At 40.4% G+C, this 13,992-nt stretch overlaps 2 protein-coding genes across 2 annotated transcripts in view; one reads left to right on the top strand and one right to left on the bottom strand.

Moving 5' to 3' along the window:
- Positions 1-13,992, top strand: part of LOC5565480 (DNA mismatch repair protein spellchecker 1) — a 69,840-nt gene that overhangs the window by 31,061 nt on the left and 24,787 nt on the right. The gene's annotated exons all lie outside the window — the stretch shown is intronic.
- LOC5569108 lies at positions 1,397-10,732 on the bottom strand. The gene is made up of 6 exons (XM_001652656.2): positions 10,534-10,732; positions 10,291-10,478; positions 8,931-10,237; positions 8,760-8,853; positions 1,676-1,929; positions 1,397-1,554 (listed from the first exon to the last, which is right to left on the bottom strand). The coding sequence occupies exons 1-6, from the start codon at positions 10,671-10,673 to the stop codon at positions 1,450-1,452; spliced, it is 2,088 nt and encodes a 695-aa protein (XP_001652706.2). The 5' UTR covers positions 10,674-10,732; the 3' UTR covers positions 1,397-1,449.

Raw genomic sequence — 13,992 nt, 5'->3', positions numbered from 1 at the left:
ACATTGCCATAATAAGAAATACCTCTTTTGTAACAGCGGTATAAATAATCTAATTCCAGCTTCATTTTCGCAAAATTTACAAGTAGAAAGTAGGCGTTGTGAAGCATTGCATTTGCCACCGAAAAGTGAATCTTGTAGGAGACTGTAATAGAAGCCTAAGGTAACTTTACTCTTCAATATTCACTATAAAAATGACTATGGAAAGTAAGACGCTGAGATCGATCATTAGGGTACACTTGCTAGTTTCGAAAATTGTTGAACAGACAAGGAAAGCTACTTTTTTCTATATATGAACGTAATGACCAATAAATACTTTTAACAACAAAAAATGAAATTAACTAGAACTCTTACTAAACAGTCTAATTTTGTTAAGACTTGACGACAATTGACATTTAAGACTCTAATCTTATGTAAAAAACAGGAGTAATCAGAATAGCACTTGAATGACAAATTATTCAAAACCATTTCGACTAGACAGTACAGGTCGGACTCGATTATCCGGAGACTCGATTATCCGGGGACTTGATTATCCGGGAATCGATTATCCGGAATTTTAGACTCGATTATACGGAATTTGTTTTTTGATGTTCTTGTTTTTTCAATTTTTATGCATAAATCTTAGATAATTTGGTATTGCAATATACAATATGAATGGTTTTGCATTTTTGAACGGGGGGATTTGAAAAAGTGTTTTTCTGTGTATGCTGGTCAAAAAATTTCTTTTTCTTGTAAAGACCCCTACTGTTCCTAGAATTAATTTCTGGCTACGCCATCGCATCATTTAAATAAAACAACAAAACAAGATAATATTTAAGTTTGTTTATCGAAGATTCCAATTTTTTCATAGTGATTCGATTATCCGGAGGATTCGATTATCCGGAGTGAAAAAAAATGATACTCCGGATAATCGAGTCCGACCTGTATTAGTAATGACACTACTACACTACTATTTCAAACAAATTCTGATGGAGCTGCTGATTTTCACAATGCTTCCTTTTCTCAGAAGCAAGGGAATATGGGTACTTTTCAAAAACTACCACGTCACAATACTAATAAAAAAAACAGTGTTCATGTGGGCGCCATTACCTAGTCCGTCTGAGTATTGGTCCTAGTAGAGGGGAAACTTGGCAAAAGCCAGACCGAGGGTTCAGCCAAATATAGACCTGAATAAAAAACAAATCATTTGTTCCATTTTTATTTGACTATTTTAGGTGAGGATTTTTTCGAAAAGTACTTAAATAGTAAAAACAACAAATACTTACCATGCGCCGAAACGATCAATCATTTTAAGGTAGTCAAGCGAAATCTTGGTTAAACACGGGATATAATTTATTAGCACCGGCTCAGGCAAGCCTAAGGAGTTAAAATCTCTTCCATGAAATAATTCGAATGAAAATTGCCTTTTCAACTTGTTGCATTTTATTTTCTTCGTATCTAACAAGATGTTTATCAAACACGCAAAGCGTGCTTCATTTTATCATACTGCCGCTGGAACCAATTCTTCTTCTGATTTTGGACTGCTGTTGATCCTGAAGTAAATGTCACTTCCTGAACCTGTGGATTGTAATGAGTAATTTTTTTCAGTAAATATCTTTTGAGCCATTGCACATTATAGAAATATACTGATTCTAATTCATGAAACAAGTTTCAGTTTATTGCATAAAATTCTACTCACATGAGCTGGTACTCCACCTTCCTGTTGAGGGTTCGTTTTAAATGTGTGTTGCGAATCTGGGTTTCGATAGGCCTGTTCAGGTGGCAATTGCTTCTCAAACTTCTGCTCTACTTCATGCTCTAAACCGCGGCCAATATCCTCAGATCCACCGACATCGGTATAGCGCTGCTGCTGATCTTCATATTGTTGCGTATCTTCATATCCATGAGGGATTTGTAACTGACCCTGGTTCATTTCATCGTGATTGCTCAAATCTAAAAGATTGTCATTTTTATAAAATTATTATTATAGCTTTATTTAGGAGATTTTCAGCCCTAGGCTGGTTCATCTCCGTAATTTTTATAAAATTAATCTGACTCATATTTGGACAGCGAGTATTGCACTTTTGAACATATTCATCGCCTTAAAAAGCTATCGGATCAGGGGCAGTGGAGGAAGTATTCCCGGAGCAGTGGATCTCCCATATACAAAAAGGGCGACAAGTCTATTGACTGTTGAAAATGCAAAATTTGGCTATGTCGGCCAACTTGCGTGCAAGTTTGCCGACTTGTATGGCAATTAATTTGCTGAATTTGCCACAGAATTCAAACTTCATGTGCATAACAATACTTATCAACAAAGTTCATAATACTTTCGATGCTCAACAGTAATTTTTAGTGGTTTAGGAAAGTATTGTATTGTGCCATATAAGCGAAACGAACTTTGGAATGAAAAGTTAAAGTCATATTTTGCATGCTAGGTGGACTAGATCACAAAAAAAAATCATACTTTAAATTTCATGAAAACATCTATGAGAACAGTGTTTCATACAACTTTGGCGACCTGTAGCTAAAAATTGTGATGTGCTGGAACATTTCTTAGAAGGGCATCAGTTAAAGCAACCCCAATTCTAGAGACACATAATTTGATCTTTGAGACACTCAAAATGTTCATATTCAAAATGTCATATTTGTTCCGCTGTGCTATCGTGCGAGCACAATTTTGAGCGCCGCATTCAAGGTACTCTTATAAATGTTATGTCGCCGTCTACCACCAATTGCTAAAGAATTCGTTGAGCAATATCAGGCATGATTTATAGGCGAAGAAGCAATTGCGGACCTACATATTTGCCATCCGCCAGGTGTTGCTGAAATGCCGCGAATACAATGTACCCACACAAAATTTGTTCATAGATTTGAAATCGGCCTCTGATACAATCGATCCAGCTCTGTTGTGGCAGATTATGCACGAATACAGTTTTCCGAACAAACTGATAAGATTGATCAAGCCGACGCTGGAGCGAGTTATGTGCATAGTCCGAGTATCAGGAATACTCGAGTTGCTTCGAATCTCGCTGAGGGTTACGGCAAGGCCTTTCATGTTTACTGTTCAACATCGCGTTAGAGGATGTGATAAGAAGAGTGGAGATAGGCACGAGTGGCATGACGACATTGATATTGTATTGTAGCACGAAATTTTGGGACGATGGTGGAAACGTACATTCGACTAAAGGCTGTAGTTAGGCGAATCGGACTGGACATCAATGTGTCGAAGACAAAGTACATGATAGCAAGGGGCTCAAGAGAAGGCCTGGCATGCCCCTTACTTCGAGTTCATATTGACGGTGATGAAATCGAGGTGGTCGAAGAATTCGTGTACCTCGCTAAAATTGGGAGATAGCGATAGGCCGGGCATGTCACTAGAATGTCGGATAACAATCCGCTAAAAATGGTTCTCGAAAACAATCCGACCGGCACAAGACGATGGTGCGCAGCGAGCAAGACGGGTCGATCAAATTGAGGACGATCTGCGGACGCTTCGCAGAATGTGTGGCTGGCGACAAGCAGCCATGGACCGAGTCAAATGGAAACGACTCCTACGTACAGCAGAGGCAACCCAGGCTTTAATCTGACTGGTAAGGTAAGTATGTGTAAAATGTTTAGCGTGAACTTCTAAGTTTAATGACAGCCCATAACAGCATTCTCGCGACAGCTAGCACAAGTAGACGAAGACTGCTACAATCCTAAGGTGGCTGTAATGTAAAACAGACCGTTTGGCTCGCTACGGCATGATTACGTATGCTGCTAGCTGAGTTAGTTAGGCAGCGATTGTTCCAATACAACCAACATTCAAGCGTGTGTGCACAATTGCCATTACGTTCCATGTGTGATGCAAAACGTACAACAGCAAGTGGCCGTGTTAAAGTAAACCGGGAACCACGGGAAGGAATATGTTTAAACTCAAGGGTTATAACGCTAGTCCTGTTTTAGTGGGTCGACTCGTCAAGTAATCCACTCCTTACATGAGTTCTCTTCCCAGGGGTATGTGTGTCGTAAAAACTCAACTACCTAAACTACATCATGTAGAATAGCTGCATCAAGCAGCTAGATAGTAGCTGGCAAAATCGCTTTAAGTTGCTGCGAGATTTTACGATTTTACGAGTGGTGATAAGACTCCTCTTTGGGGTATCCGCGAACCCTCAAGTAAAAAAGAAATTTGAGGTGGGATTCGAACCTAGGGTAATAAATGCGACCGCCCCTCAAGGTCATCTCATCAAGCTGAAGTTGGGGGGCTTTGATTGGAACAATTTATGTATTGCTGATCGTAAGGAGTTTTTTGGCATTTTGAATCGAGTGATTCCATTTGCGTTCCGGTCAACATTATGTGAACAAATGGATGCAACTGATTGTGATAACATCCGAAAATCGGTACAAAGCTGTATACGTCATAACCAGCAGTAGATGGCGCACTGAAAGTATCCACATAGCTCATTCGCGTCGAACAAGGCACCGGGACCCGATGATATCCTGAATGTTGCCTTAAAAGCGACAGTAAATGCGAATCCGAACATGTTCAGAATCACGATGCAACGCTGCATCGAAGGAATGCAAGGAATCTTCCCGGATTCCCGGATGTATGGAAGCGACAGAAATTGGTGCTACTACCAAAAGGAAGAAAACCACCAGGTGACCCGTCGGCGTATAGACCTATCGGTCTACTAGATACGACGGGCAAGTTATTGGAGAGGTTGATTCACAACAGGCTAGTATCGTATAAAGAGAGTGCGGACGGCCTGTCCAACAACCAGTTTGGATTCAGGAAAGGTAAATCTACTCTGGACGCTATCCAGTCGGTCGTTCGGACAGCTGAGGTGGCAATCGAGCATAAAAGGAGCGGCATCCGTTACTGCGCCGTTGTCAAGAATGCGTTCAAAAGCGCAAGCTGGGAAGCAATAGCACACACACTTCACCGCCTCAAGGTACCGGTGCAGTTGTGTAAGCTTCTAGAAAGCTATTTCAATGGTAGGATTCTACTGTATGACACATAGGAGGGACAGAAAAGCGTTCGAATTACCGCGGGAGTACCTTAAGGTTCAATCCTGGGCCTGCTGTTATGGAGCGCGATGTACGATGACGTACTAACGCTGCTTCTTCCGACGGGTGTTAAAATTCGCCGACGATATCATCCTAGTGGTCTATGGTGAATCAATGGAGGAAGTAGAGTTGACAGCAGCGCACTCTATTTCCATATTTGAGGAATGGATGAAGTCTAAGAAACTAAACTGGCCCGTCACAAGACTGAGGTGGTGGTGGTCAACAACCGCAAGTCCGAGCAACGGGCGCTTATCGCGATAGGTGACTGCACCATAGAGTCCAAGCGATCCCTTAGGCATCTTGGGGTAATGATCGATGCAAACTCAGCTTCGCTAGCCACGTTGAATATGCCTGTAAAAGAGGATCTACGGCTATAGTGGCACTTTCGAAGATGAAGTCTAACAGCACTGCTGTTTTTGCCAGCAAACGCAAGCTACTGGCAAGCGTGGCGCTATCCATACTAAGGTATGGAGGACCAATCTGGTCAAAAGCGCATAGAACGAGCAGAAACCTAATGCGGTTGGAAAGCACGTACAGGATCATGTGCTTAAGAGTAGCAAGTGGATACCGGATGGTATCTAAAGAGGCCGTGTGCATCATAACCGGGGGATGACGCCCATCGGGCTCATCATCAAGGAAGATGTTCAATGTTTCAACCAAAGAGGTACCAGAGGAGTTCCCGACACGTGTAAAGAGGAAACGCTCAGAGGTTGGCAGCAGGAATGGGATAACTCCACCATCGGCTAACACCAAATGTGTCAGATTGGTATGGAAGAAACCATGGGGAAGTAAACTTCCACCTGACGCAGTTTCTGTCAGGACATGGTTGCTATAGACAGTACCTGCATAGGTTCGGGAATCTCCTACGTGCCCCAATTATGCTGGTGTGGAGGAAATAGCGGAGCATGTCGTATTCGAATGCCCCCATGTTGTGAGAGGTCGCATGCTCGTTACATGCGGAGGGGACACGTCCCCTGACAATATTATAGAGAGAATGTGTACGGATGCCGAGTGCTGGAATGCAGTATCGACGGCTGTCACCCACATTATGTTAGAACATTATGTTAGACAAAGAGTTGGCTGCAGAGGATTAGCCCTGAGGCTGGTCTCTTGTAACATTGTTTAAGTCGGCTAGGAGAAGCAGTTTTCCTAGGCTACTTTTGCTACACGTGTTGTGCTATATGCACTGGTCCCTCCCCGAAGAAATACCATAAGGTGGTTCTGCCCAAGTAACACTGAAAACATCTTTTTAAATAACAGATATCAAATCGTGTCATATAAGTGTAATATAGGCGAAATCCATAACATCTTTTGTATTATTATTGCTATATAACAGCTTTCAACAAACATATAGCGTTGATAAAATAATCGGAAAGTTAAAGCTTGTCCTAGTTAAATTATTGTTCTATAAACTTAAATATAACTCTATTAAAACTTATGCTTCATATATTGATGTGTATAGATTTCATGTTATAATAATGTTTATTAAATGTATTTTACACAAGATTCAAACTTGACGCATTTCAAAACAAGAATAAATCGTAATAAATTATTGCCATCAATTTTGCCTGCTTATAATAACAATGCCTCTAAACAATCCATAGCGTCTGCAGGTTCAAAATAGTGTTTTACACTCGTATATCGTATATCTTTTTGATTATCATCTTTGCCAATTGAATTGCCATGCCAATTCAATGCTATACTTATGATTTTTCCAGGTACATTAGGTCGGAGTATTGTGCTCTGAATTAGGTTGATGTTTGTTATACATACAAGTAAAGACGTAACAATAATAGTTTCGACGGTAAAGATCTGGAAAAATCGCCACGAGCTGATATTCGAACAGCTGAAGAAAACACGAGATCTTGAAAAGAACTGCAAGTTGGCAAATCAAGCAATACAACACTTCTAACAGAATCCGATGCCTTGCTGCCTGATTGTAGGTATGCACCACAAGAATTCACCTACCTTTTCAAATGGAGACAAGGTTTTGGCAACAAATTCATAAAATAACCACTTCCTGACGCAGCGGATGAAGTAAACAGTATTAAAAACAGATAAAACGCTAGATCGCAGAAATGCGCGACTTTTGATTACCAATATTGTTGAAAAATAAACAAAACTGACATATGAAAAGAGATGTTTGACGTTTGACGGATAAAAATCATTCCACCAAACAGGAAGCTATATTTAAGTTATTTTGATGTTATAATTGTTATCGGAAAAACAATTAAATTTATTCTGAGAGAGTATGTTGAAAATATGCTCTCAAGATGTATTATAAACGTAAGAACAAATTTTGCGAGAATCGATTATAAGGTTGTTATTAGGATATTATTATAACGTAATTTCAACTTATTTTCGAATCAGAACGAAAAAATTCACCTTCTGCTAAATAAATGAAATCGATTACAGCACCGGCTAAGAATATGAATAACTATGTAATATTATGCCAGCGAAGCTGCAATCAAATATTTTACTTAATTGGATTCACCTTAGTATATTATGCGGTGTAGGCATGAGATATTTTAAGTAGAGAAACATTTTAATGTGTAATCAATGCTAATGTAGAGCATTGCTAAAATCAATTTTAAAATCAACCGTCCGAAAACTTATCACCAGCGCTGTAAGCTTTATGCAAAACCTGCCATATTGTATCTTTGTGGGGAATGAAATAAATTTCACGAAACATCAGAATTTGAGAGAACTTGTATTGCATTTTGGACATTTTATAATGGCGGGTGAAATATTGAAAGGTAAAATTGAAATCTACACCATAAATTTCAAATCGCATCCTAAACATCCCTACTATTCCTGAATATGATACACTTCCAACATTTTTCATCTTAGTATAATTCAGGATTAGAGATATCCTAACGTTGAAATCATTTTTCTAGATGGGGAAGCCATTATTTTTTTAATGCAATATCATTTTCGTTTTTCTGTAAATTACTAGGCTTGCATGAATTCGACATGCATCTGATTATTCAGTAACGAAAATGTTTTTTGAAAGGTATATTACTTGCAAATAGCTTTATTCCAACCAAAACATTGGCCTGAGTTATTGATAAACCAGCTTGTGTCGTAAAGATGTTATTTGTGGTTTTAAATAACTCAATACCAACAAATGAAATATTTCACTGTTTACACGTGTTCTATGTATATTTAATGCTGGAAAATAACTTTATTATAACTTAAAATCATTCATAATCTTATTGTTGTCTTTATTATGTTGAAAATAAGTCTATAAACCGTCCATTGAATGTTAATATATATAGTTGATAGAACTATAAGATGTTATATAAGCCGCCATTTTTTGCGCTTTTTTAGCTATACAAGTGTCAGATATATAGTTAATTATTCCAGAAAAATACAACAGATGATGTACTAAACGTGAAATAATAACTCATATATAACTAGCTGTGTTACTTGGGTGGGGAGATAAGGGTCTGAGGCCAAGGGTCATGTCGATGCACTGTACACCACTTGAGCAGTTCAAAAAGAATTGCTCAAGTTCAGTGCATGGGATGGTTTTAGCGGGTCGTCGTTGGTGCGTCATCCCCGCATTCCCTGAGTTACCTTACCAGGGGATCTGTTTGCAGATTTCTCCCTTGTAAAAAAAAAAAAACAAAAAAAAAGTATCCACATAGCTATCTACCGATTCGATGTGTAAAATATGTTCGATGAACGTATCCCAAGTGCTACGCTTGTCTGGTCGCCCTCATTCTTACCTTGAATTGTGTCTGCTTCGACATAGTGGCCATAATGATGCTCTATAGTTTGGACTTCCTGGTTCATATCCATAATCTCTGAAAATTCTGCGTACTGCACAGTTGGAAGAGAGAAGTACAACAAAAATAATCAGATTTGTCGTAACCGATTATCTTGAAAAAATGACTCACTTGTAGATGTTGAGCTTCGGTTGGTTCGTGTAACATCTCTTCAGGGAATGGAGCCAATGGCGCAGAGTAATACGGGTTTGATGGCTGCAATGTGCTTGTAGTTGGAAATGGAACCAGCGCAGCCGAATGAAATGGATTTGTGTGTACAGGAACTGGTGTACTTGACGAAAAAGCATACTCATTTGCCCTAGAATGGTACTCCAATCCAGGCTCCAGTTCAGTTGCCTCCTCGTAGTTGTAATCGTCTGATGTAATTCCTTGATCTCCACGAGATTCTTTTTCATTCTTCCCATGATTTACCGTTTCATACGTCAATTTACCTTGGTCACTATTACTAGTCATTCCCATGAAATGCGTTTCTTCTGTTTCATTATCGGCTATCTCTTTTAATGTTTTCTCCAATTCCGTTTGTATTTGTTGGTATAATTCTATATAATTTCGTTCCGGCTTTCTGTTCGGAAGCATTGACATTATTCCACTAGTGGTGGTTGGTAAAGGTGTTGTTGTAGTGGTAGTTGTTGTCGTTTGAGTTGTTGAGCTATCTTTGCCTTGGGTTCTATTCCTTACCAGTGACATAATGTGGCCTCTTGATGACGTTGTAGCAGCCGAAAGGCTTTCAACAAACTGCAAATCATATTTAGGTTGTTGATCGTATGTACTGCCGTAAAATTCGTCATTGTTTGTTTGGGTTGACTGATGATACGCCAATGGCTTGGGTGTAGATTTGATCATTTCAATTTCCTGTTGTGGTTTGCTTGGCATTTCCACAAAAATTGGTGTGTGAACTTCAATTTGTTCAACTTGTTGATCAAATGTTATGTTCACTTTCTCGTTATTCAATCTCACTGAAGGTTGGGTTTCAAGTTCGAAAGGTTGATGTTCGTTCATGGAGTTAGCTAGTTCTACATGAACAGATGGCTCGAGAGAATCTTGACGTCTGACGTATTCTAATTGATTTGTTCTTTCGTTGTATACTACAGCGCGATTATCATCTTGGTTCACAGTTTGATAGACAGATTCAACAAAAACTGGTTGTTGCTGCTGTTGGTACGAAATCTCATCAGCGACTTGTACATCAGAAAAATCGATTGGTTGATGTGATTGATGGACTTTGTTCAGCTCACTTGCGGCTTGTTCAATAAAGAAATTGGGATTCATCAGCTCCTGTTGCGTTCGATGACCTTGTTCTATATCCTCGATCAACTGACGAGACATTCGTTCTGTCTCATCATAAACGTATTGCTGTTTATTTCCAAAGTAGCTATTCCAAGTATATCCGACAGGGACATGATAAAGTTCGTATGTCACTAGAAATAATTTGATCAAAATTAATTTCCTCTAGAAGATCATTTGCGCCTACCTGGTATGAACATATTCGCCATGGTTTGTTGGTGCATCTGCATCATTTCATTGTGCTGTGCCACCATCCTATTGTAGTTTTGACGGAACATTTCAGCAAATGCGTTCACTTCATTCGGATGTTGTTGGGACCATGGGACAGATTCATGTGGAATCGAAACTTCTTGAAGTCTTTCATTATTGGAAGAACTAAAATTGCAATCTATGATATGTTTATTCCTTATAGATACCAATTGATTATTACCTTGCAACATTATCTTGCGTATAGCTTGAGTGAAATTCTTGGAACTCGTATTTTTGTTCTTTTAACTGACCCGGTCGAGCGAAAATACATGTACAGGACAAACCTATTACAATAAAGCTGAATAAATTCAGCCGATCCATTTTTTATTACGTCTACCAGATGCAAAAGCTCAAAGAAACTAGCTCAGTTAGGAAAAAATCAGCACTTTAAACTGCACTCACACAATAGTGAATAGATTATTCGTAGAAGCGTCGACATAAGCCATGAGTATATAGGTCATAGAGGCTATCTCTTCCCCGAAGCCTTGCTATTGATGCGTACATATGTACGTCTGATGAGGAATCACATGAAACGTCATATATTGATAAAGCTTTAATCATAACAATTATAGTTTAAAACATCATCGATCTACGATGTATTTGGTAGACTCTAGTCTTCTACTTTTAGAACATACTTCAGAATGATTCGATCGATTCGGCTCTCAGATGCATTCTGGAATTAAGGTACTCATATACCTGAAAACAAATGTTTTGATCTCTCTCGATATTTGGAAGGCTTTTGATCTAAATTGGCCAAGAAATTGGTGTTCAGTGATCGCATTTCGAAGTTGAGTTGTGACTATTGCTGGAATCAACAGTTCTTCCAATGATATTATGGCTAATGTAACTGTAATAGTATGACTTCTAGAAACTAACTTATGGCGTGTCTGCGGATGCATTATGCTGGATAAATTAGTTGTGTATTCGTGCCTAATTTTACGCGTTTCTCCTTTGTTATGATGATTTCAACTCATTTGGCAAAATTGCCAAATACCTGGAGTTAAAGAGTATTGGACAAAACATTTGCATCTTTTTCAATTTGCCATACAAAATTTTCAATTCTAGAACGCTAGATCCTAGGCTAGATCTCATTTATTCATAGGCTGATTTGAAAATGAAATTTTTACAGCCCGTTGGAAGTAACTTTGATTTTAACATATATTTTTGGACCATTTTTCCAGTCAAGAGTTCAAATGTAATAACGGTTTGATAACAATGAAATTTTTGATGAACAATTATTGTTCACTTGTTCATCTTGTCTAAATCCACAATTTTGCAAAATATACCATAAGGCTATGCCTTCAACTTTTTAAGTTGGAATAAACGCTCAAAAATATATGTTCATTCCTTGTTGAGCTACCGTGCGAGACAGTCGATAGTTCTCGTGTGTCCGGGTTCACCCCCGTTTTTCCAAATCTTTGGTGTTTCGACGCCTATTGCAGAGTGTTTGTAGTGCAGTCAAGAGCCTTAGTTCGGCTTGGAAGCGGAACACTTTTGGCGAAGCCATTGTGTTGCCGTTTAATCGAGTTTTGCGCAAAAGTATTGAACGTTTTCGCCATTGCGTGGTTATTTTCCGATCACGTGTATCGTAGAAGACAGCTTGCACCTCGTCCCGTGTGCTACCTGAGTGATCATCGTTTGTGGTGTGCGTATAGCGTGCACAGCGGTGCGCTCTCCACGCCGACAGTGGTCACCATCGTTATCGACGCCTGTGTTGGTTGGTGGCAGGCAGTGAGAGACCAACCACACATACACCGTACCAGCGAACCAGACCGTCCTTTTTTGATCACGTGTATCATCGAAGGCAGCTCGCACCCCGTCCCGTGGGCTACCTGTGTGCAGTTCAGAGTTCATCAGTGTGATCATCGTCTGTGGTATGCGTATAGCGTGGACAGCGGAGATCAACCACACATCTACACGTCCCAGCGAACGGTCGTACGCTACTTGCTACCTCTCCTCAAGCGTAGACGCCCATCGGTTACAGCATCGACGACGCCGGCGTGGATAGAGTAAAAGATAAGTACCTCTCGTTGTTCTTCTCCTCTTCAAGTCTTTTTTGATTAGTTTTTACTGCGTGTGAAAGTTTTCCCTCTTCCCTTTCCCCTCTGTATGTGTGTGTTTTTTTTTTCAGTTTGATTCAATTTCCATTTCTGTGAATAGTGTTAGTTTGAGTTATTCGTGCGCCCTTTGCGGTGTTAAGCTACCGCAATGGGTGTAGATGATGATGGCGGGGGAACGTCGTATCCCTTCACTGAGTCTTCGAATGTGTTGAACCAACAAAACACAAACACCTCTATGCCCAATCCATGTGTGTCTCCTCAATCTGATGTGTCTCAAATGGACACCAATATTCTATCATCTCCGACGTCCCCCCGCCTCAAGGCCTATCCGCCCGACTCTGGTGGGCCTTTTGTTGTTTTCTTTCGATCCAAAGGCAAACGGTTGAACACTATTCAGATCAGTAAGGATCTGACTAAGCGATTCTCTTCCGTTGTCGCCATTGACACAGTGGGTTCTGGTAAGCTGCGCGTCACCGTCAGTGACCGTAAACAGGCCAATGAGATTGTGGCCTGTGAGCTCTTTACTCGTGAGTACCAAACTTATCTACCAAGCCATCGGGTTGAGATTGCGGGAGTGGTCACCGAAGGCAGTATGACCTGCGAAGAATTGATGCAGGGTTGTGGTTGCTTCAAAAACCCTTCTCTCCCATCTGTCCCCATACTGGAATGCAAGCAATTGCATTCCGTATCCCTGGTGGGAGATAAGAAGATCTATTCGCATTCAGACTCCTTCTGTGTGACCTTTTCCGGATCTGCTTTGCCGAATTTTCTTGTAATCGGCAAACTTCGTTTACCTGTGCGGCTGTACGTACCGAAGGTAATGAATTGCACAAATTGCAAGCAGCTGGGCCATACTGCCCAGTATTGCTGCAATAAACCTCGCTGTGCTTCTTGCGGGGAGAGACATGTGGATGGTGCATGTAGTATACCGCCAAAATGCGTTTATTGCAACGAAAGTCCACCACATGCCCTCGAAAACTGCCCGACGTACGTACGCCGGCAGCAACATCAGCGACGATCATTAGAGCAGCGCTCTCGGCGTAGTTTTGCCGAGATGTTGAAAAAGGCTGCTCCGTCTGCTGAATCACAAAATATCTACTCTTCTCTGTCTCTTGATGATCAGGGCTCCGACTCTGAGGTTGGTGAAGGAATTTCCTTCGTTTTCAAGGGTTCATCGAGGAAGCGTGTGAGACTCCAGAGACCCACAAAAAAGCCTCGGAATCTGCCTAGCAGTGATGACCCACCAGCCATGAAAAATACTAAGCCTGTCGCGAAAGTCTCAAAGCTTTCCCCTCCTGGATTCAAACTCCAAGAGGAAAGAGACTTTCCGCCGCTACCGGGAAAATCTAAAATCCCAAATATCCCAAAATTTCAGACTGCTTAGCCAAAAGAAAGTTCGCATTCGGAGCCCCTAGGGCAACCTCAGGGCGTTCCTATGTTTACGCTTTCTGGCATCGTGGATATTATCATTAACTTCTTCAATGCTTCCGATCCAGTGAAGAACATTGTCAAAGGATTGCTTCCATGCGTGACTCCTCTTTTGAAGCAGCTGGCTTCTAGAATGCCCCTCCTTGCAACGA

The sequence above is a fragment of the Aedes aegypti genome, chromosome 2 (genome assembly GCF_002204515.2).
Source record: "Aedes aegypti strain LVP_AGWG chromosome 2, AaegL5.0 Primary Assembly, whole genome shotgun sequence".
In the NCBI taxonomy this organism is placed as follows: domain Eukaryota; kingdom Metazoa; phylum Arthropoda; class Insecta; order Diptera; family Culicidae; genus Aedes; species Aedes aegypti.
The sequence above is the reverse complement of the archived record's forward strand: the minus strand, read 5'-3'. Positions and strand labels throughout refer to the sequence as shown.

Excerpts from the sequence above, each read along its gene's own strand:
- LOC5569108 (XM_001652656.2), bottom strand. The coding sequence starts at position 10,673 with ATGGATCGGCTGAATTTATTCAGCTTTATTGTAATAGGTTTGTCCTGT. Across the intron at positions 10,238-10,290 it reads GGCGAATATGTTCATACCAG|TGACATACGAACTTTATCAT; the intron begins GTAGGCGCAAAT and ends AATTATTTCTAG. Across the intron at positions 8,854-8,930 it reads CCGAAGCTCAACATCTACAA|TACGCAGAATTTTCAGAGAT; the intron begins GTGAGTCATTTT and ends CCAACTGTGCAG.